Genomic DNA, 24,204 nt, shown 5'->3' with positions numbered 1-24,204 from the left:
CACCATCTCTTTATCGATTTTAAAGCCGCGTATGACAGCATCTATAGGGAAGAGCTCTACCGAGCAATGTCTAGTTTTGGCATCCCTGTCAAACTTATCCGTTTGTGCAGAATGACGTTGGAGAATGCACGCTGCTCTATCAAGGTCGGAAAAGATCTTACCGATGCATTTGATGTCAAAAAAGGTTTTAGACAAGGCGATGCATTGTCATGCGACTTCTTCAACATCGTTCTGGAAAGAATTGTGCAAAACTCAACCGTCAACACTAGAGGCACAATCTTCCAAAGATCCATCCAATTACTCGGATACGCAGATGATATTGACATAATTGGAAGATCAAAGCGTGATGTTAGTGGAGCGTTTTTGAGCATTGCGACGGAAGCGAAGAAGATGGGTTTAGTGGTCAATGAGGGCAAGACCAAGTATATGCTGTCATCAAAAAAGGACACTGAACAACGACGTCTTGGACAAAACGTCACCATGGACAGCTATAACTTTGAGGTAGTTAAGGACTTTGTCTACCTAGGCACCGCTATTAATGCAGACAACGACACCAGCGCTGAAATCAAACGAAGAATAACTCTTGCAAATCGCTGCTTCTTTGGACTTAGAAGGCAATTGAGAAGTAAAGTCCTCTCTCGAGCATGTAAAATCACCATCTATAAGACACTCATCATCCCGGTTCTCATTTATGGCGCTGAGGCCTGGACCCTGTCGCATAGATGGAGAATGGAGGAGAAGATATAACGACGAGCTGTACGGGCTGTACAGCGACACTGACCTAGTTAGCAGAATCAAAGTCCAACGGCTTAGATGGCTAGGTCATGTAGAGCGGATGGACATCAACGCTCCAGCCCGGAAGGTCTTCGAATCCAATCCCGAGGGACGGCGCAGTAGAGGAAGACCGCGACTCAGGTGGCGCACCCAGGTGGGAGAGGACCTCAACCAACTTGGCGTGCGAAACTGGAGACAGCTAGCTAGGGACCGAGCTGGCTGGAGACGCTTGTTGGTTGAGGCCCAGGTCCGCCCCGGACTGTAGCGCCACCTTAAGTAAGTAAGTAAGTGTACAATGTATACATAAATATGAAAGTTTCATAAAATAATTGTTTTTTTTTTTTAATAAATTAACACGACCACGCTCTTACTTGACAGACTGTTAGACCCACAATCAAAAGCACCAAGTCTTTTCTTTTTATCGCTGAAGTATACAAAAAACTCTGGCGTAACATAGAAATTTCTTGTATTTTCATACTTTTTTTATATTCGTAAAGCAATTTACAATTAAAGGATCATATCATTATGTACTTTTGCACGTTGCACCTAAAACAATAACTCACGGACAAAAACCCAGCACCAATTAAGAGAGAGCTACAATATAAAATGAAAATACTCGTAGTTTAGTTGCTGGGTATGCAGCAACTGACCTACTTCTTATTTGTATTCCAAAAGAATAAGCCCCAACAAAATCCTGAAAGAAAATTTAATAAAAAGCAAATAAGCCTCTTGTCTTTAGTTTTATTTAATAATTCCTTTACAGTAAAAAAAAAACTCGGTTGTGTGAATTATTTTTTATTTTATCTTCATATCAATAATTTTATTTTATATAATCATTATATAGGTTATTATTTGGGATTTTCTCATTTCCTTGTTTTGCGTTTGTTGTTGATTTTTTTAACTTCTTTTTGTTCTTTTTTTTCTTTAAATTTTTTGTCTCCTTTTTTTTGATTCATCTTTTAAATTTTTCTTTCAATCTTTCTTTCTTTCCGTTATTTTTTCTTTTTTGTATATCTTAGATTTCTTCTTTTTTTTCTTCTTATTTCTTAAAACATTTTTTTTTTATTTTTATATATATTTTCGACCCATTCAAAAAACATTATAGTTGAAATAATAAGCGCTCGTTATTTTATGTGTTTATTTTATGTATATTTATTTTTTTAGTTTGTTTTCCTTTGTTTTTTTTTCTTCTTTTTATGAAATCTTTCATTTTTTATTTTTTTTATTCTTCTTAATAGCCTTCTTTTGTTGTGTTATTAAATATTTTTTTCCATTTTTTTTACTAACTAAGAAGACATATAATGTTTTTTGAACTATATATTTTTTTTTCTTTTCAATAAAAATCTGAAATAAATTGATTTTGTTAAAATTAAAAGTGTAAATATCTTAATAACTAACATGCAAGCTGATTCTATACAAATGTGACCGTGTTAACTTTCATAAAAGTGTTATGACTTAATAAGAAGCAAAACAAATGTTTAACTTATAAAAGTAGAAATAAAAAAATTATATGGTCATGAAATTGTATGTAATGTAATTAATTACAAATAAACTGGCATGACACATTTTTCTTGTTAATGAAAATAGAAGCAATTTAAAACTTATATTTAAAAAAAAAAAACAGAAAAAAACACAAAAAGTATAGAAAAAAAGTAACATAGTGAAATCAATGCTTTTAAGTTTTAACATGAAAGCGCAAGGCGTGTTGTGGTGCTCTTTCAGTTTGTAGAAAAAATATTATTTTTTTATTTCACCTAGTCTGTTTTCCTTCATATTAATTTTAATCAGAGAATGTGATCTTCTGAAAAATTAAATAAAATAACGATACCACATTAATGTAAGCTAAAAGATGATTTGTTTGTTTTTAAATATTAATATGGTATCTAATAAAATCTAAGAAAAAACAAAAGCTAAGCCCGGCCATAATTAATTAAGACATTTCAGAACATTACTACAATAGAATTTCGAAATTTTGATATGATCAAGAGATGGTTTACATAGTTGACTAGCCCTTGCATCAATTTCTGTCAACTTGATGGTGCTCCCATTATATTTGTAATCAAGAGTAAATAAAAGTTTTGAGGATTTTAGAGAATCTTAGTGACGCGCCACCTTAAGTAAGTAGGTAAGTGACACGCAATCAAAATGTAAACAAGAAAGACTGGGGTGCCAGCACGTAACTTGATACAACCGAGATTAGTCGATACAATCGAGCATTGGCAGCACACATTTTGGTTCAATCGATTGTCCTCGATTGTTTCGCCAGATTTGGCAGCACACAAACTTCAAATTGACGTTTAAAACAAAAGTTTTCACTCGACAGAAATTAGTTATCGTCGGCATTGATTTTTGTTTGAGACAAATGGAAAAACAAAATTATATGTCAATAAATAAAAAACAGACTGAGATTTTGATTTAGTGAGGGGAATTCTTTAAACTGCCAATTGGGGAAAAATAGCAATATGCACATCAGTTGAAATAGATGTGCTCGTTTTCTTTTTGTCTTAAAATAGGAATATCAGTACCATCAACAACCCACTATTTCCCGTAGTTTAAATTTCTTATAATAATACTCCTGTCTCTAAATTTAGAGCTATCAAATTTAATCCATTGCGGACAAAACTTAGCTTCCAGGAGACTTAACGTTCAGCGAAAGAACTTGGAAACTATTGTCTGTGCCAAAATTAGCAACACATTTGTTCCAACAGTGGTTTTGTAACTCACACTGGCTACTAAGCTGTAGAACTGGTGGAACTGATGTTCTTTGTCTGTCTTCTGGAAGATCTAACGAGCTGAGTATCGTGTGAAAACATTCCCTCTTGAATGTAAACTGCTGCACAAAGCTAAAACAAAATTGTTTTACAAATGTTATACATGATCTTTCTTTTCTTTTTGAATATTTACTCATTTTCACTCAATTCGAATGGGTTGCTTTATCTCTCAAATATCTTCTTTTAATTTAGCATTCACTTTCACTCTCCGAACCAAGAAAAAATATTTAAAAAAAAAAACTTAAAATTAGAACCATAATGAAATAATTTCAAAGAAAACTTATTTGAAATTTCATTTTATAGTTCACAATGAATTTTTTAAGTAAAAGTCACAATGGAGCTCGTCTCGAATTACGTGCTGTCAAAAATAATTTGTTTCGAGTTGATCGACGATCGACAATCCTCGATTGTATCAAGTTACGTGCTGGCACCCCTTTGTTAAGGTGGCTGTCCATTTGAGAGTAAACGTGCTGCGAGTCGCTTTCAAGCTACTCTCGAGAGCGATCTCGCAAGTGGATATAGTCTGGAGAGTAGCTCGCGGAGAGTTGACTAATTACTCTCGACATTCGATCTTTTTGAAAGCAAGTGGACACATGTGTTTATCACTATCCAAGGTAAACTCGCGGAATACCAACACAGTTCGTATTTTGCGAGTAGCTGTAGAGAGTAAACATGGCATTGGAAAAAACTAATCAACTTATTGTAAAATATGATTTAGTTGAATTATTGTGGAGAAATTGTACATACTGGAATCCGAAATAGGTACTGATGGCTGCCGTATGAATAACCTGCACAGGTCATACAATTAACTTTTAGTTTTTTCCTTCCAAAATGATTTGCGATTCATATGCTTCGGATGCTAAAAATGTAAGTGTTACCAGTATACGCTCGCGTATTGGTATGCCTTCCTTTAATTGGGTATCTTCTTTAAAAAATATGGGTCCAACGTTTTGTATCAAAAATTCAATTTCACTAAATTACAAACGGCACAAATTTCGAAAATGTTAAGGATCTTTAATTTGAAGCTCTATTGAAAGAGCATACAGAATTGGTTACGACGATTTACCCACGGTTTGACCCAACATTTGTTTTAAATCTTTTTTTTTCTTTAAGAACAGTGCCGATAATTAAAGCAGCTGCAACTCTTCGCCTGTAAGAATACATGGCCAACTGATAATATGCTAGCAGAAGAAATCTATCAAGTGGACAGGATTATGAGAGTAACCTCAGCAAGAAAACTCTAAATATTTTAGCAAAGAGCTCGCGATAGAAAAATTTCTAAAATTTGTCTCTCAAATGGACAGTCTCCCGAGAGCTGCTCTCGAGAGTTAACTAGCAGAAGTACTCTCAAATGGACACGCACCTTTAAGGCCATAATCATAGTTCTTTAAAAAGTTATGCTTTTCAGGCCTATTCTGCTATTGTTTTTGCTTGAATTTTCACTAATTTTGCTTTTCATTCGAATGAATCTGTATACGTCGGCAACGTCGGTAATATTGTGCGGTATTCTTCTATTCACGTGAAAGCATCATTCTATACAATTCAGATTTTTCATTTGATGTCTGGTTTGTTAATTTTGCTAAATTTAGAATAATTGTTTTTTAATAAATAAAAGAATATTAACATTTTTAGGGGAAGGAAGACACTTTTTAACATTCCTCGGAAGCTCTCTGTTTGAGGATTATCTTATTCCTCTGCTTACAATTGGAATAAAAAGTCCAATACTGCCCATTTCTAAAAATTACACAAATTATTCTGTTTAGGTGGATTTATTAAACTTAATTTTTGTATGAATCAAAACAATTTATCCAACATTCCCAAGATTTTTACATAAGCAGCGGTTTATTTGAATGTCAACAAAAATTAAAATGTCAATAGACTTGAGCATCGATCAAGATTTTGATATTTTGCTGGATGTTGAAATGCTACTAACGAATAAATGATTAAAAAAGAAACTGCCAAGTTTATGGTTGACCTTTTAAATATTTAAGACCCAAATTCAATTAAACATGTGCTAATATTTATTTGTTTCACAGGGCCAGCGCAAAGATTTCCTTCTTGGTAAATTTCCCAAAGTGATATGAGCATTTGAGCAATGTGGCGTTTGCTGCTGTATCCATCGCATCTTTACCACAATAAGTAAATATTTTGGCCTACATGAAATTTCTTAACAAACTGAAAGCAGAATAATTTCAAGGGTTTCATAGGTTTAAGTGAAATTGTACTAGAATTACAGTAGAAATACCATAAACCTGTTTCTAACTTAACAGAGCTGCCAAATTCTTTATATGAATACCAGATTCCAGTTCGAATAGAGTCGGGTTTAAAATATGACTAAGAATATGTCCCAATGTATGTCGTGTATCATTGCAGAAATGTTTATTTGGAATACTGTAACCATTCTTATTTTGTTAAACGCTCGCGGCTACCGACAAAATTAATTTGTCATTCCATTCGGCGAACGACAATAAAGGAAATTATTATAATTTGATATTAACGCTGCAATTTCAAACTATTTGCAGTGTATCAAATGTTCTCAACCTGCACTAAACAATGAACGAGAAGAAAGAATTTGAGCCTCGTGAAGCAAATAATAAACAATATGTCGATAATTATCGTTTTTAAACTCAAGAAATAGCCCCTTGGTTTACGTTCATTCGATTAAGCACGACATTAAAGCATCAGCTAGGTTAAACAAAGGAAGGATTCTAAATTGATTAAAGGTAAAACCACAAAATGTTTTTGTTTATTTTTATCTTGTCTCAACTTAATAAAATAACGCCAAATGACATTTCGACGTTTGTAAATGTAGACAAATTTAGCTGTGGTAATGTGTTTACTCAAAAAATATTTAACGGATTTTGATAAATATTAGAGGCCATATTTGTGGAGAATGTCACACTGTGGACCATATATTTGTTTAAACTGTCAATCACTACATGTTTAGAGATTTCAAAGAATTTAATTTAACACTATAAAAATAGTTCCAAACTGATAACATAATTTCAATGCTTTACGCCAACTTTTTTCCCAATCGGTATCAATTAATTTTCTTCAAAAAAGTACCAGGCAATAGTCCAATCGTTTTGAGTATTTGTTAGAATTCGATCCTAAAACAATCAAGGACCTAGTTATCACACCAGTTGTTGTTACTCGTATTGCGCCAACTGATTTCTTCACAAAAGTACTTAACTATAGCTCTATTAAATACGTAGGTAACGTGTATTAGTTGGTAGTACCCCTGGCATTATGGTTAGTGCGTTGAGATATTGGGTTCGATGCCTGCCTGTGCCACCTAAAGTTTTATTCACGGGTACTGCCTCTTGCAAGGAATTGACAAATCCTCCAAGGGTAATTCTTGTCATGAAATAGTGCCTTCTTAAATTTGCCGTTCGGATTCGGCTTAAAAAACTGTAGGTCCCCTACATTCCTTACAATAGTACTCGCACACAGGAATGGTTGAGAGTTGTAAGTCACTAGGCCCTGGTTCTCCATGGACTGTTGCGCCACCTAATTTATTTATTTGTATGTACCCGCAAAATCGATATTCTAGGGCGTGAACTGAAATCTCTTTTAGTTTGACAACATTTTGACTGTTGTTTTATTAGAAATATATAATAATCAATATTTTGTATTCTTTTGCGTTCATTTGTGTTCAAGCAATAGATTTGGCGGTAAGGATTTGGTTGAAGATTTTGATAATATCGTGAACAAATTAGTCGATTTTTCGACACATTTACAATATGCAAAACCGTTTTGCATTGCCTAGATGGACTTTTTTTAAAAGAGCATTAACAGCTGAGCATTAACAGCTGAGCTGAGGTGCAACATCTGATAAAAAGAATCAGTTTGTCATAAGTTCCACACGTATATCTGTACATTCACAGGTTCATAATTTAAGGTAACCAAACAAACCGAATGGTGGGATTTTAACCGTTTCGAAATCGCTATTCCATTCGTTTTTTTTTTGTCAGTTGTGCTAAAATGAATTAGAATGCACACGAAATCGGTATCAATTTTATGCCAGTTGGCACCGAATATCTGCACTTGGTGTCCGAATCGAATCTACATTCATATTTTAAAGAAAAAATCGATAATCCAAAACTAAAAAATGCGGCCAAGAAAAAAAAAACAATTCTTTTCTATCCTTTGTATCAATTTTCTATATAATAAATACACACAAATTAGGTATCGTAACAGCTCTTAGAGAACCAGGGCCAAGTCACTTTTTTTATAATTAACGGGCACTCAAGGGGTTATTAAAACCCTTAACATGTTTAAAGTTTAAACACAGTGCGAGGTTTAGAAAAATAAGGAAGAATTAAAGAGATTAATTTTCAACAAATATTTAAAAAATATTTTAATTCAGTGTTAAAATCATAATTAGACTAATTTTAGACGTATTAGTTCTAGTACTTGTTTGTGAAGTTCAAGTCCCTGGCCATATTATTAGACGCATTGCAGAATTTTTATAATTATTATATTATACACAATATTTTCAACGTTCCAGAATGGATGTATGGTTACATTTTTATGCAAGATGGAGCTTCATGCCACACAGCCCGGTCCATACAAACTTATTTGAGGGAAGAAAACATCCCTCTGTTGGACTGGCCGGGAAACAGCCCTGATATGAAACCAGTTAAAAACGTGTGGGAGCTGATGAAGAGGGAAGTTGCTAAAGACGCGGTCACTCTTTGAAAGAGTAATCACCACCCACAAATGCATCGACAGTATGCCACGCAGAATTGAGGCTCTTATTAAAGCAAAAGGAGATTCAACAAAATATTTAAAAAAAAATTACAAAAATAACAACAAAAAAAATAATTTAAAAAAAATCTTTAAATCTGTTGCTTTATTGTAGTTTATATTCTACATAGAAAATAATTTGAATGTATTACAATACTTAAAAACCTGATTAAAATAGCTGCAAACTAAGATTTTGCATAAAATCTAAAGTGCGTTTAATAATATGGCCAGACTGTAGATGGGGTACTAGTGATGTGAAAAAATGTACGCTTTTTATTATGGTTATAAGTTTTACATATCAGGCGTTGTACCTATCCTAGCTAGACTGGGAACTAGACCGGCTTGGAAGTAATGTGAAGAAATTGGGCGTTAAAGTTTTCCGTCATAACTGATTAATGAGTAATGTGAAGAAATTCGGCGTTAGTTTTTCTAATAAATTTTAACAACAAAAGTCTGCTGATTATACCCTTGAAAATAATGTTTTTTGTTAGATATTAACTGTATTATTATAACAAATAATTTTAACTTACGACACGTGTTCGTAATACTGAATTCTGCAACATTATTTTTTTTTTGTTGGTTTAAAAGGAAGAAGTTTAGAAGCTAGTTCATACACTCACTTTCATTTCAAATAAAATCGAGACCAAACGGAAATGAAATTCTTTGCTCCATTTGTAGAAATCAATTTTTGTCTTCACACAAATTTTTCGTAAGAGGCAGGGGTGGAATCGGTTAAGGTGATTGTGGATAAATGACAATCGAAATGATCGAACTTGATCTACATAAGGTGATAGTCAAATTGATACCTAAAATGTCAAATTGTCCCAAAAAAAATGTGATAGTCGTTTTCAAACAAATTTGTTTATTCCTAATTTCATACGCTTACACAAACGACTGGGAAATTTTCTTAGTTCACTTTGTTTCTTTTAAAAAACACATTCCTGTGACCGAAAAAGCTTACGACATTCGAAAAAAAGCAAGAAAAGTAAGAATTTTATTCAAAATCAGCCAATTTGAAACTTTTGTTTAGATATTTAATAAGAATCAATTTAAAATTTCTCCAAGGCAACAACGAATTTTGACAATTTGAATCTGAAATAGTTCAATTGATTGAATTGAGTTGAATCATCTTACACAGACGGAATGAAAATGATAGTAAATTTGACTATCAAAAAATTGATAGTCAATAATCACCTTAGCCGATTCCACCCCAGCATAAAGATCGCTTTACAGAATTCATGACAGTGGATCAAAATATGTCGTGGAAGCTTTGTGAAATGAACTCAAGAACTTACAAGCAGTCATTGAAAAGTGGCCGTTTATTTTATTGCACACAGCGTTGGATCTTGATTTGGCGGCAACGTAACAGAAATATTGAATATGTCAAATAAAATTGTTTTATTTAATTTTATTTTCATCCGACATAGAAAGTTTTATCCAAGTTGGAAACATTTCAATCTCCAAATTTGGTAGTACTTTCGTTAAATAAGGGAAGGAAGGCCCAACTATAATAGACTTAACCGAGCTAAAGCCAACTTAAGGGAACGAACCAATACGCAGCCTTATATGTCACTAATCATAATATACGTTCTGCTCAGTTTCGTTAAATTTGGCTAACTTTCGCGCAATTACGCAAGAGCTATTTAAATGGCTCGAGCTTAAGCAAATGTCAAATTTGCTCAAGTTACTTGAATCCATTATGGTTACTTTTTGTTTTGACGATAACTTCTGATAACTTTTCGTTCGGTTTTGACATTAGCTTACTTTCGGTTAAGTCTATTATAGTTGGACCATTAGGTATTCTGTCAGAGCCTTTACGTATCGTTATTTCAAGTTCATACATTTTAAAGCAATAATTGTTTGTAGCAAAGCAATAAATGTAAAATTCGAATTTTAATTTCATATAGACGCCGTTTTGTGTTGCAAATATAGATTGCTGATGAGCACAGAATGTGACAACAGATATAACCTTTTAATTGGGATACTATGTTTATAAAAACTGATGGGACATAAATTATTTATCGTCTAAAGAGAGATATAATGAAGAACTATTAAAAAAAAAACTGCAGTCAACTTTCAACGATAATATGACGAGTTTTTTTGTAACACAAAACTTTTTATTTCGATTCTAATTTAAAGTCTTTGAAAAATATAGATTTTTTAAAACCCGTAGTTCAAAGCCATACATTTCTTTTGTTCAGCAAAAGTACTAGATTTTGAATTTAAAAAAACAGAGTTTTAAACTTTTTATTATCATCTTAGTAAACAATTGTTCCAGACCCATTTATTAACAATAAAAGGTAATTTTAAGTTTTGTCCAATAGGCCATCAGTTTGCGATTCAAAATGTACTAGCTTAGTGGCTGGAATAGATAATGCACTTTTTTTGAAAAAGCCTTGTAAGCTTACAAAATAATTGCAGTGATTTATGTTTTGATGTTGGTTCTAACCATTTGATTAAAATAAATTAATACTAATCAAACAGTTTTTATTGTTTTATATATATTTTTTTTTTGTAATTCTTGATTTGATATTTGTAATGTCATACCAGAATTCCGAACATAATGCTGTTCCTTATTTCTTATTTAATAGAGATATTTCACCATTCCACGAAAGGTGAATGTAACTTCTTTCAGATTCAAAAAGAAGTAATTCAGAATAAAATCTAAACATCATTAGTAACAATCATTAATTAATGACGATCAGAATCAAAGAAATATTTATAATAACAATTACAACGCAACATACCGTGCAGGGCAAACGTGATGGACGCCAACTAACTCATAAGGGGGAAAAAGTTTAAAAAAATGAATGAAAGCATGATCAGAAAAATGTTAAGAGACCACCCACATATTATGTTATTTAAGCTTGAATGGAAATTATTATATTTAATTGATAAGCGATTTTGTTTAACCCTCAATAACTCATGTTTTGGATCTAGTAATTATAGTATTTTTGTTTGTTGTAACCAATGGAAACAAAATACTTAAAATTTAATTAAATAACTTTTATTTAAGGAGAAGATGAGCCAAAAAAAACAATTATTATTTGCACCGCATATTCAGATTTTAGATTTATAGAAGATTTTCGATTTATTTGAAATTCAATTAATACCACCAGGAAAAATCGAACCAAAATTTCCAGTGCGTATATTTGTTCTTATTTTTGAAACATCACGGGAACAAAAAAAGTGTGTTTGTCATTTTAATCATGTTACAAGAAACGACGGCGATTAGTAAAGTTATAACAATTAAATTAGTTAATCACGAATAAGATGAAAGATTTATTATAGTGAAATAACATTAAGTTGTCATGATAAATGAAACATTATGGAGTAACTTGTAACTTTAACTAAACATTTATGCAGACAATTTGAATTTAAACATTATTTTTTATTGAAAAGAACCTTGGATATTAAATTGACTAATATCGCAATTGATTGTTTGTCTTTTCAGATATTTTCTATTGTAAAACCTGCACCGAGTGTTATTTAATTCAAACTCCTTATAAAATACTCGCTTATTGGCATACAAAAATACATAATTGGTATTTTAATCTTTTTATCGTATTAACAAACCCGTAGTTATAGCTAAGTAAAGCTATAAATTATTATGAACTTAACGCAGTGAATCGACGATTAGTAACTTCCCAAATACTTATTTCAGGACGAAAAAAAAAATGAAAATTCAACTTTCCCTCAATAGAAACATACAATTTCATTTTCCATTTAAACAAACGAAAATTGTCAGATTTTTGTCACATAAAAAGCAAATATGTTTATGTAGTAAATATATAACCATACCATTTTACGTAATATGGAAAAATTGATTTGAAATTTACATGAATGATTTCATATTAAGTATGCGCATGCAGTCTAAGTATATCCAAAATAAACATTTAATAATGTAGATGTACTATAAGGTATAGTTTTAGTTATGTTAGGTAAAAGAGTTAAGCTTGATTTCCCACCCGATGTTACAGCTCTTCTTTTTTTTTTTTGCTTACATACATATATAGAAATATAAAAAAAAAAACAAAAAAAGTATATGAAAATAAAAGCCAGCACTTACCTTAAAAATAAGAAGGAAAAAGCAATAATCAGTAAGGTGCGTAATAGTTTGCCCTGCCACGGTAACCCCTTCTAAAACGAAATTCAAAGAAGAATGGAAAAATGGAATTAGTTTTAAGGACAAATTTATTTCATACATCCTAAATTACATTGGCCGTCTTGCGCCCCTAAAGGTACTGTGACAGCAAGCACGGGAAACTCGGGCACCTCTGCCTCTAAAACTTCCACGAGAAAAGCGGTTAGTCGTTGAAAGTCCTGGACGGTTTGTTCTCTTTGACATAACCTGAAAATAATAAATGAAATAAATTAATTAAAATATGCGCAACGTTATTGTTTTAATTGAAGTTATCAATTTTTTTTTTAATGTTTAAAGTTTAACCGGAAACTTGAAAATATCTGCATCAACGATACGCCGAACCATAAAGACAAATGCTACTATGGTTGTGTTGCCCGAAAAAAAGCTATTTATCAACAGTGAAGCATGGAGGCGGGCACATAATGGTTTGGTGACGCATTTCGGAAAGAGGCATGGGAAATTTATAATTCATCGACGGTATATTGAATAAGGAATACTATTTAAGGATCCTAAAAAATAATTTAAGAAGTGCTGATAAAATGGGCATTTTAAGAAATTTTAAATTTTTTCAGGATAATGACCCGAAGCCCAAGGCGCATGTTGTAACGGAATGGCTTCTGTATAACTGTCAAAAAGTTATCTAAACACCTTCACAATCTCCGGACCTTAACCCAATCAAGAATTTATGGGATTCGAGTTCGCGAAAAGCCTGTCTCTTCAATAAGTGCACTAAAGCAAGGGCTTCAAGAAGAATTGAGCAAAATAGGCACTGGATATCTTCAAAAATTATACAAAATATGCCCAAGCGACTGGACGCAGTTTTATCCAATCAAGGGTTTCCAAAAAAATATTAAAATCAATCGTAAGAAAGATTAATTCAAAAGTTTATTATGTAAGTATGCTCAAAAACGAATATTAATGAAGTGTTATTTTTTGAGTTTTCATATTCTTTACTTATTTTATTTTGTTAATTTGCTATTTTAATTAAAAAATGTATATACATAATATTGAAATTATTAAACCAAAATATTTTAAAGAAAAACTGTTTTTTAACTTTTTTGAAGTTTAAAGTGAAAAGTAAGTATTTTTATGGAAAGAAACAAAAACACCGAATATTAATGGCACTCACTGTACATACAGTGTCGGACAAAACTAAAGCACGAAATCATTTTATTTTGAAAAAAGTCAAATAAAACTACAAATTAAGATATAAAATTTTGTTTTTTTTTATTTATTTTAAATAATAATATTATTGTCTTAAATTTACGGATATTTAGATTTGCTATACTTATTTACATATTTAAAATACTACAAAATATTTAGAATTCTTATGAAAAACGATTGGACAAAACTAAAGCACATTTAACAAACACAATCTTTAAAACTATTTAAATTTCAATATTTAGTGGCATATCCTTTATTTTTTATGACGCCAGCACATCGATACGCCATGGAGTTGATAAGGTTTTCTATGTACTGGCTGGGGATATTATTCCAAAGATTGTGAGCCTGTTGAAAAAGTGAGTCTTGGTTTTTGCAATTGGAGCGATCAATCCTCTGATCTACATAGATTCTCTATGGGGTTGAGATCAGAGATTGTGTTGGCCATTGCATTACTTTAACATTATTTTAATTTAACTAATCCTTCACAACTTTAGCAGTATGTTTAGGATCGTTGACATGTTGAAATATCCATCTCAATGGCATGTTTTCTTCTGTATAATGATACATGACATTTTGAAGGATATATCTATACATGAAACGATCCATTTTACCTCTAGTTCTGTGGATCGGTCCGACTCCTTAACTGGAAAAACATCCCAAGACCATAATACTACCCCCACCGTGTTTTATTGTTCCTTTTCAATAGCGAGGATTTAAACGTTTACCTTCTGGCCTGCATACTGTATGAAATCCGTCGGATCCTTTCAAATTGAACTTCGATTCATCAGAGAAGAGGACCGTCCTCCATTTCGCCGCATGCCAGTTCATATGTGCTTTTGCAAATTCAAGTCTGGCACGTCTGTTCTTCGCAGAAATATATGGTTTTTTCGCTGTTCGATATGATCGGAGGCCAACATCAACCACTCTTCTCCGGATAGTCCTGCTTGATATTTTTAAACCCAATTCTTTTTTAATGCTTTCCAATGATATGAAAGGATCTTTTTTAATAACCCTGACGATTTTTCTGTCTTCGCGATTTGAAGTTTTTCGGGGTCTTCCACCACTATGAATAGTTTGCACTGTTCCTCGAGCACGAAAACGAGAAATTACTGAATGATCAATACCTTATTTTTTGCTTATAAATGTAACTGATTCACCATCTTTTAATTCGTCGGAGTACTTATCGCGAGCCATTTTAAAATCTCGACGCAATGCTTACAACAGATGACGCGGAATGGTGAACTATTCACATTTCTTAGTCGCAATGGAAAAAAACATAAGAAAAAAACAGTTATTTTCGTTGTTCTTGTTAAATAACTTTAAAATATAGACCATACAGATGAGTTATTTTAAAATAGGCTACATGTGCTTTAGTTTCCAATCGTTTTTCATAAGAATTCTAAATATTTTGTTCTATTTCAAATATTTAAATAATTATAGCAAATCTTAATATCGTTAATTTAAGACAAAAATATTATTATTTAAAATATATTAAAAAAAAAATAATTTTATATCTTAATTTGTAGTTTTATGTGACTTTTTCCAAAATGAAACGATTTCGTGCTTTAGTTTTGACCGACACTGTAGATACACAACCCAAAAATTAAATTAAAAAAAAAAACTTATTCTCAGTCATTTTAGGTCGCATTTATACCTAATTGAATTTAAAGCAACAAAAATGATGTACAATTTCGTTTTAAATAAAAATCAACACAAAATTTTAAAAGATTTCGCATCGTGTGTGGCAAAAACTAAAGAAACCTTAAAAAGGGGTGTTTTCCATGTACCGCACTTCCGATTTTGATTCCACCCAAAAAATGATTTTATAAACCAAACAAAATTGTTGTAGGTAAAATGTATCCACATTTTTTAACCTAATTACTCAAACTATAAAAAAGGACAATTAAAGGTACAAGTGCAAGAATTGCAAAACCATAATTCTTTGTCCTTCGCTCCCATACAATCTAGAATAGAACATGTATGTATCTCATGCCAACAAACACCGGCGTCAATTCTTAAATATTAATAAAGACTTTTCCATTCCTTCTTTTTCGCTTTCGTTCAAACCGAAAAAATACCTTATTATCATATTATTCTCGTTTTCAGTTTTAAATATCAAAACTAACTTTTAACTTTTGAGATTGCGACCATTATCGGTAAAGTTGTAAGAATTTATTATAATGGATAGGTAGAGAATTATTATTTAATTACCTTTATTTGTCGGCCTCGGAACAATGTTTCGTTCATTGCCAGAGCAGTCTCCACAAATTCCTTTGAGCCAAATTCGATGTATGCAAATCCTTTAGGATGGCCATCGGCCTTATTACATAATATTGTTACGCGATTAATAGTTCCACACCCATGAAAATGAGACTCCAATTCTTCAGCCGAAGCTCCATAATCAACGTTACCAACGTACACCGACCTTGTATCGATTTCTTGTTTCTCTTCGATGGAAAGAGGTACTGTAGCGATGCCAGTTGTCGAGCCGGCCATTTGCTTGTCTACTTCGGATTGCATTTGTTTAATTTTTTCAGCTTCTTCCTCCATTTCTTTAACTCGAGCCTTAATTGCTTCTAATTCTGGGTCAATTTGCATATTGGATTCCTCCTAAATCAACAACAACAACAAAAGAAAAAAGCCAACAAGACAATTTTTTTTTCAATTACAATTTAACTTTCTTTCAAACACACAAATTTAACAAAATTAAAAAAAAACTATCTATCCAGAAATACGACTCACCTCGTTCAAAATTTCCGACTCTCCGTTAGCATCATCCAAGTTATCCAGAAGTTGATCTTCGTTCAGTGATAGGTCTTCGTCTGCCATTTCTTGTCGCTTTTGTTTTTCACAGATATAGGCTTTTATGCAGCAGTATACTAGTTATCTACTCCGCGACGTCGCGTTAAATTTGTCTTCGTTTTCGTTTAATAAATATGCGAATGCGAAAACACGCCAAAGAAAAGAGCACAAGCTGAAAAATATCGATTCACCCAAAATGGTGGCCACTAATTTTACTTTTATAAGTAAAAGTTTTAAGATTTTGTTTTTTGGTTCAGCAACTTCTTTTAAACACAAAATAGTATTAAAATTAATTAATTATTTATTTTGAGTATCGGGAAAAGCACGGAAATGGAGATGCAGAGCTTTAAAAATACAGATGCTTTTCGATTCTTTTTTTTTGTAAAATTGCCTAGAAAAGATAATAAACGTAGGCAAAGGCAAATATATTTTTTCCCGGTAGAAAGTTGATTGAAAGCAGAGTGGAAAAACAAACAAATATGGCGGATGTGCGGCTAGAGGCTAATAAATTAGTTGAGTTCGTGTGCTTGTGGTAATAGAAATCTGTGAAGCATTTGACAGCATGGTTACACGATGGAATACTAGATCTGATTTTTTTTAGTTTGTAGTGTCAACTGAACACGATAAGTTCAATTCCCAAACTATTCTGACTTGAATATCCATTGTATGACAATAAAGTGTCATTCTTCTACCGGAGCGAAATCTCAAAAAAAGAATGTTGAAAGTTGAAACTTAATTGGGACAAAGTATGTATGAAATATTTTTTGTTGGAAATGGACTAAAGATCAGTGTTGTTCCTCTACGTTACGACTTTAATTGTCTATATTTTAACGTAGACAATTGGTCGACAATAATGTAGACAATGTGTCGACAATGTAGCCAATCCCTTAAATGTCACAACTAAAATCATTTCGAAAAATTCTGCCTAAACGGATAGACACGTGGACGTGGTTTGGTTGCCGTTGCCGTGATTAATTAAATTGAAGTTACAATTTAATTTATAGGAAGTGCATTATTAACAAGAAGCGAATATGTCTGGTCGACTCAAAAATAAAGGATTCCAAGAGCTTGGGTTTCTTTTGGGGAAAACAAAAAACAAATATTTTGCTTTTTGCACAGTGTGCAAAAAAAACCTTGCAAAATAGTGCGGAAAACCGACTTCAAAGGCACAGGTAATGAAATTTGTTATTATTATCTAAATATTGACTTGAAACTAAAGCTTTTGATGATATTTTGCAACAGGAATCGCTGCATCCCTCAATCGGAACCGGAAGACTTCTCAATGCTGCTTATAATGGATGACGACGACGGTATGCAACTTTTTGTTTAAGCATCTCAACGCTGATGGCATTGAAGATTGGGATTGTTTCAATAGAAAAATTGACTTTTTCAAAATCCTGTACAAAAAGGATATATTTATACTAAATTATCCCAACTAAAAAATTAAGTGAGTTAGGCGCAGACAACTTTTCACGAGTAAAAGCGTTAATATTTAAATTTCTGGGATCAAGAATATTAGAAAGAGAAAAATATTGTAAATAAAAAAGAGCCCTCCTTATTATGGTGGACACGTTCAGTTTTCAGTTCAGGTATCAATCCTGGGCCTGTTTGAGTATCTTGTCCTTTTTTGTTCTACATCAGCAACAATATAAAAAGCCCATAGTTTTTTGGAACATGGCTTCAATAAAACACCCGAATCTTAGTAAGCTACCGAAGAAACTCCTACATATTCCTGCTTCTTCCGCTCAAATTGAGAGAGTTTTTTTCAAGTTGGGCACATGAACATTCTGCACCTAAAAAACCGCCATATATTTGAGCGATAAAAGAAGCTCCTTCGCCTTTATTATTCTCTTCAAATTGAAGATGGCCAACGTGATTATTCCGATGAAGACGAAGTTGTATAATTTTTTGCTGAATATATATAAAAATAAAAATAAAAAGAACAATTAAGAAGAGATAAAATTAATAAATAAATATATCAAATTTCATACTTACGTAACTGCATCTGTCAAATCTACGAAAGAAAGAGAGGCCACTTTGAAAACTGAAATGCAGGTGATTTTAAAAAGCATAAGTTGGAAGAAGAAAATAAAACCGGGAATTTTTTCCCTATTCCAACTAATGCTTTTTAAAACCACTTCAAGCTATTTTTGTTAGCTAAATGGATTTCTTGGACTTAACAGATTCGTCTTCCTACAGAGATGACATTCAAATTTAATATTAGGAAACTTTAGAACTTATTCCCTATTCCATTTAAAAAGAGTTCTTGGGACTTCTATAGGATTATGAAATAAGAACGGTAGAATGGTATAGGTATAAGTGCATTTATCTACAAAAGAAAAATCGAATATTTAAGGTCTTTCGGGCGGGCGAGGTATCCACCAACTTTATTGGAATCGTTATGAATTGTGAAGCACTTTCGTTTCCTGTAGAAAAATGAAATTTGGTAGAGTGATATGACATGAAGTTCATATACATATGCAGTCTTATTTAATAGAATTCGCTAAACAGATGAATAGTTATACAGTGAATAAGGATTTATGTAGGCTCTATGTAACGTTGCAAAAATTCCTATTTATAAAAAAATCTGCTATAAATTTTAGTTATACAATGCTTATATCAAAAAAAGTGCCAAAAGTACTATAAAATCTGCTAGTTGTCATAGCAACTAAAATATAACAAAATAATTCCAATTATTTGTATGATATTCTCTTTCGAAAATCTATATTTTTTTTAGATTCTTCGTTTCTTCGGCTCACGAGCTAAACTCGAGAGGCATTATTGTTTTTATTTTAATTTCAAAAAGAGAGGAGAGAAATCAAAATGACATTTACGAAATAATAATAACAATAATTTCCTTATGTAGGCTCTATTCAACCTCAAAACGCGTTTAGCTTATTATGGGACTATGCAACCTTGTATAAGTTTTATAAATAGCATTTTGCGTTTAGAGGCATTATAGAGATAACATAACTTTATGTAGGCTCTATACAGCGTTTTTAAATAAGACTGATGGAGTATTAAGTAATTAAGGAAATTTTAAATTCAGGGCGAGTAGTTCCTACTAAGGTACTTTGAAGTTATAATATATAATATCTCCCATAATTTTTTCGATATCTTTATAAATAAAGAGCTAGGTAGGTACGCGTTTAGATTTAGATTGTATTTTTTTTTTAATTTTTGGTTCGATAGGTAGGTACATTTTAGTAGGATAAATTAAGAATTATAATGGTTTTTGCGAATTGACTACATTGTCGACAAATTTTTGTCGACAATTGTGAATTGTCTACATGTATGCAATCATACAAAGATGCAAGAGACAACAAAACTATGGTGAGTGGTAGCCGAAGTATTTAAAATTATTCAGTGCAAGCTAATGAAAAGGTGGATCAAATTCTTGAAAGTTCGGGAATACGATTCAATAAAGCAAAGGTAAACTTAAAAAATATTTTTGAAGTCATTAATGTTTGATTTTTCGATGAGACTGGATATTTCTTGTTTTTCACTATTTTTAGAATGTGCAATACTTAGTTAAGTTTTATAATCAATGATATACTAGATATGGACTGCTAGTAGACAACTTTTCTTTGTTGGCGACTATTCCTTAACGCTATTAGTACTTATGTAGGTTCAGTGGTAATATGGAAGAAAACTTTTTATTTTGTCAAACTTTAGTTTCTTTGAATAAAAAGCTTGTTGATGCCAAGAGATAACGTTTTAAAATTAATATTTATTCTTGCCACATTTCATGGGAATATGAATTCACTACCGTTCCATATCTAGTTTTTTTGTTCTGATGGTTTATTTGCATATACATGCAAAAAAGGGGATGCTGCAAAAATGAATGTTTGTGAGATAGAGACAAATTACCAAATCGTAGAAGATATTCATTTCTGCATTATATCAAATTCAAGATATGCAGAGTTCAAGATTAATGCCTGGTCAAACGGAATGTGACAAACATTTTGTCCCGTCCCGTTGCACTGTTTTTTAAAAATTGTATCAATTGTGATTTTCATACAAATATGTATATCTGCCTGCCTGCCTTTACTGCATTATACAGATGATGACACATGTTAATCCACGTATATATAAACATTCCTCGATTTCTTGCAATGATTTAGAACTTTAGTCAGAGTTCTTTACTAGAATATAACTGTTTTATCTCTTCAGAATCATTGAATGTCATTTTTATACCTTCACTGATCAAATCAGCGATAATGTATTCAAGCAAAATCATATGCGCTTGATTTTCTTCAAACAAAATTTATCAAATGTATGTGAAACCTACAATTCTTATTTTACAGTTACACGTATGCATATGATCTTACCAGTATTTTAATTACGTATACTTTTTGACCTACGTTTTCATGAATATTTTGATTTAAAAGAAAATCGAAACTTCTGAACACACTCCTGCAAAATAATTTGAAGACTTGACATTTAATGTGAGTTGGATTAGTACGGTATTATACAGCGCATGTTTTTTCCTTACATCAATGAAGTGCGACAGAGGAAGGAGTAAATAAAAAATTAAATAGAAATAAAATGAAAGTCGTCTCTGCATGCACTTACAAGCTCATAGACACACCATATAAAGACCGGAATCTGTCGTACGTTTTACCCTCCAACACCCATTTGTTTACATTGTTGTATTTGTAATTTTGACATTACGTCCATTTTGAAATTTGAAATCCAACAACAATTCGATGCGGTGCATTAACTTGTTTTGACAGGTTTTTTTTTATTAAATTGCTGTGGTGAGAATTTTAGATTCGATTTTAGCTGTCAAATAAAGCATTTGTTAATTTGTTTAAAAATGCAGGATCTAAAATTCTAAATGAAGATTCCGAATGGAATGAATTCTTCCGTGCAAAAGGTATCCTTCCACCCATGCTCGAGAATGCCATTGAGAAGAAAAATTGGTGGTGAGAAGCAGAAAAAATATCGAAGACATGAACATGGACGAATCTGAAGACTCCCAAGACGAAAGTGTTCGCGAGGAATATCGTCACAAACAAATGGCATAGATGCGAGCATTCGCAGACAAGGCTCTTTTCGGTTCAGTGTGGGAAGTTTTCGGACAAGATTACGTCAACGAAGTGACCAAAGCTATAGAAGGTATCTGGGTTGTGTTGCATTTGTACACAAATGTTGTGTCGCTCTGTTCGCTCATACACCAACATGTGCAACAGTTCCTGCAGTCGATAGCCACCACCTGCATCCCAAATTTAACAGAGAAGCATCTGCCAACAGTGTTTATCTATTTTGAAGGCGAAATGAGAAAGTAATTCATTGGTGCCTTGGAGCTTCGTCGTTAAAAATTGGCCACCGATGAATTGGAATTCATGTTCGGTCAGTGTGGATCAATTCCAACGGAAATCAAGGAAGATTCTAAGCAACAAGCTCGTAACAAAATGCTCAGCGACCTGGAATCCGTTGATTTCTATTGATTTCGCAATCAAGAAGAAATATTGTTAGATTTTTAATATTTATTTTTTTTGTGTGAATGTATTTTTAAATATTCAAATAATAATACAAAAGAAAATGGTACCGTAGGTTCCACTAACAATTAAAAGCCGAATGCAAATTTTAATAGTGTTTTATTAACTCCGAGTCAGCCGAAAAAAAAAATTAATGAAAAAATGCTTAAACATTTTTAATAGGAAAAAAAAACATTGGAACTCACTTGGACGTGTTCTTTTAAGTTGTTTTGATTTGTACTAAAAAGTGTGAATGCAAAGTTCTTACTCACACTTCAAGGATTCCAGGAAGGTATATGGTGTCTATGTACAAGCTATTCCTCGCATGTTTTTGACGTTTGTCTTTCCTTTTTTTTGTATTTTGCGCATTTGATTCACTTCGTCTTCGTGTTTAGTAGAGCTAATACCTCAACATGGAACACGGAAGTGTATTCAAGTGGACGATATAGGTAGTATACCCACGATTGCCAACTTGAAAAAAAATGTTTGTTTCCGAATTTGAAAATAAAAATGAGCCCTTGTAGTTAAATATTGTCAACATAATTCAAGTCCAAAAAATTTGTAAAAACAGATTAATGCGTTCATCATATTTTGTTTAACATATTTTCCATATTATGCAGATGACATTTATTTTTTAATTACGTACAAATAAACTCACAAAATCCCTCAAAAACTTAGTTAAATTAGATTAACCCAATAAAGTGTGTAATGCGTAGATAATTTTCTCTGTTGCCTAAGTCCAATTCTGATCAAAAGTTTACATTTTTAATAAAGTTATTATTTACACAAAGTTGCTTAAATGAGTTTAACCAAATTGAAAGTTTATTTAATTATACATTTTATTTAAATTAAAACTGCAGTCGTTGATGTTTTGAACAAAGTTTCAAAATATCAAAGTGTAAAATGTTTGTTTTGATAGCAGCCATCAGCTGTTTTGTTTACATTTAATTGAGTGCTGAATGTTTCAAAAGATTTGTTTGTTTAATTCATCTATAAATTGCTTCTAGTTTTCGGCATGTTTTATATAAAACAGGATGTTTACGAAAACTTGTAGCTTATAGGCTTTTCACACCAAACCCAAAACCGGGTTTTCGCAAAAAGTTTTCGAAAACCCAGAGAAGGTAAAGATATGTATGAGCTCCAAAAGAACGAATGGGGTCCCGTCATTTAGTGGCTTAACAAACGTTTCGAAACGAACATAAAAAACACCCAGTATATCACCACCCACCGTAGCGGATGCGGATAAAATGAAAATATTCAAGTTCTTCCTCTATTCACACAGTGAAGATGTTCTATATGGTATGTATTCACTCAAAGATTCTCCTAAGGATTTTTCTTTGCCATCGACACAATTGAGTCGATAATCCTTTCCTGTGCTGTGATAGAGCAGCATATCAGTGCCGTAACACTAGCTCGTCTCCAAAACAGAGTTTTAACTGAAGTTCTGTGGACGGGTGGAATGGGCCCATGACATGAACCAACAAGAACTACAACCTCGCTTTGCTGCAGCCATCCTCTTTGTTCACTTCAACCGGTCAGAATAATTCACCAAAAAGAAGCTAATTGTGTAGAAAATATACGATCAAATCAATAAAAAAAAAAACAAAACTGTAACAACAAAACTTAATTTTATTTAAAACATTTTCTTTTTTTTCACAACAAACTCAATCCAAAATACTGCTTATGACTATTGCTTCTGTTGGCCAAATGTGCCTTCAGAATCGCCATGTATTGTGGCCGTCCAAGCAGCTTATAAGCGAGGTTGAGAAAATTCTGAACGATTTCGTTTAGGTCCTTATGGCCGGAGCTGAAAAAGCCAATTCCTAGTTCCAGATTCGTACCAAAATCACACTCGCTTGGCTTGTCCAAGGCACTGAGGATCTTCTTGAAATTGGCATCGCTTTTCAGATTTCCTTTCATACTTATTCTCCTCCACAAATTAACTTATCACCTTTCTCATATCTCCCAAACCCTTGTGATTGAACTGAGTAACCTGAAAGTCTTTCTCCAGGTAGTAAGCGAAAGCGTCGACCATATTGGTGGCGACGAGTTGGAAGACGTCATTACACACTATGAGCAAGTGGTCCTCGTGTTTGGGGTCGTCACGCTAGTAGCCATAGCAAATACCGGTTCCTCACTTAACAAAGAGCATTTGAAACTCAGAAAGATCATAAAAGAACCACCAGTGCCGCAAATAGTCACCGGAGCTTTTATTTTAGACCTTGGAAAATGTTCCATATTTTGTAATGAAATTGTATAAATAATATTACTGACCACTACCAAATTTATTTCGAAATGAAAATTTAACAACAGCCAT

The 24,204-nt window shown here is 32.5% G+C and overlaps 1 protein-coding gene and 1 pseudogene across 5 annotated transcripts; one reads left to right on the top strand and one right to left on the bottom strand.

The window, feature by feature from the left end:
• Nucleotides 1-1,495: 1,495 nt before the first annotated feature.
• Nucleotides 1,496-16,847, bottom strand: LOC129951050 (polyadenylate-binding protein 2). Of its 5 annotated transcripts, none has more exons than XR_008782126.1 (5): nt 16,345-16,846; nt 15,814-16,212; nt 12,500-12,645; nt 12,364-12,434; nt 1,496-2,118 (listed from the first exon to the last, which is right to left on the bottom strand). XR_008782126.1 is itself a non-coding variant. In XM_056063046.1 (5 exons), the coding sequence occupies exons 1-4, from the start codon at nt 16,429-16,431 to the stop codon at nt 12,392-12,394; spliced, it is 663 nt and encodes a 220-aa protein (XP_055919021.1). In that variant the 5' UTR covers nt 16,432-16,847; the 3' UTR covers nt 1,496-2,118; nt 12,364-12,391. The 5 variants fall into 5 exon arrangements, 4 of the variants coding, with proteins under 4 accessions (XP_055919021.1, XP_055919023.1, XP_055919022.1 ...); XM_056063046.1 differs by having other exon boundaries at nt 12,512-12,645; nt 16,345-16,847; XM_056063048.1 differs by having other exon boundaries at nt 12,364-12,431; nt 12,512-12,645.
• An 851-nt stretch (nt 16,848-17,698) lies between these two features.
• Nucleotides 17,699-21,857, top strand: LOC129950511 (viral IAP-associated factor homolog; annotated as a pseudogene).
• The last annotated feature ends 2,347 nt before the right edge of the window (nt 21,858-24,204 follow it).

The sequence above is a fragment of the Eupeodes corollae genome, chromosome 3 (genome assembly GCF_945859685.1).
Source record: "Eupeodes corollae chromosome 3, idEupCoro1.1, whole genome shotgun sequence".
Taxonomy (NCBI): domain Eukaryota; kingdom Metazoa; phylum Arthropoda; class Insecta; order Diptera; family Syrphidae; genus Eupeodes; species Eupeodes corollae.
This window is presented reverse-complemented; position numbering and strand designations above follow the sequence as displayed.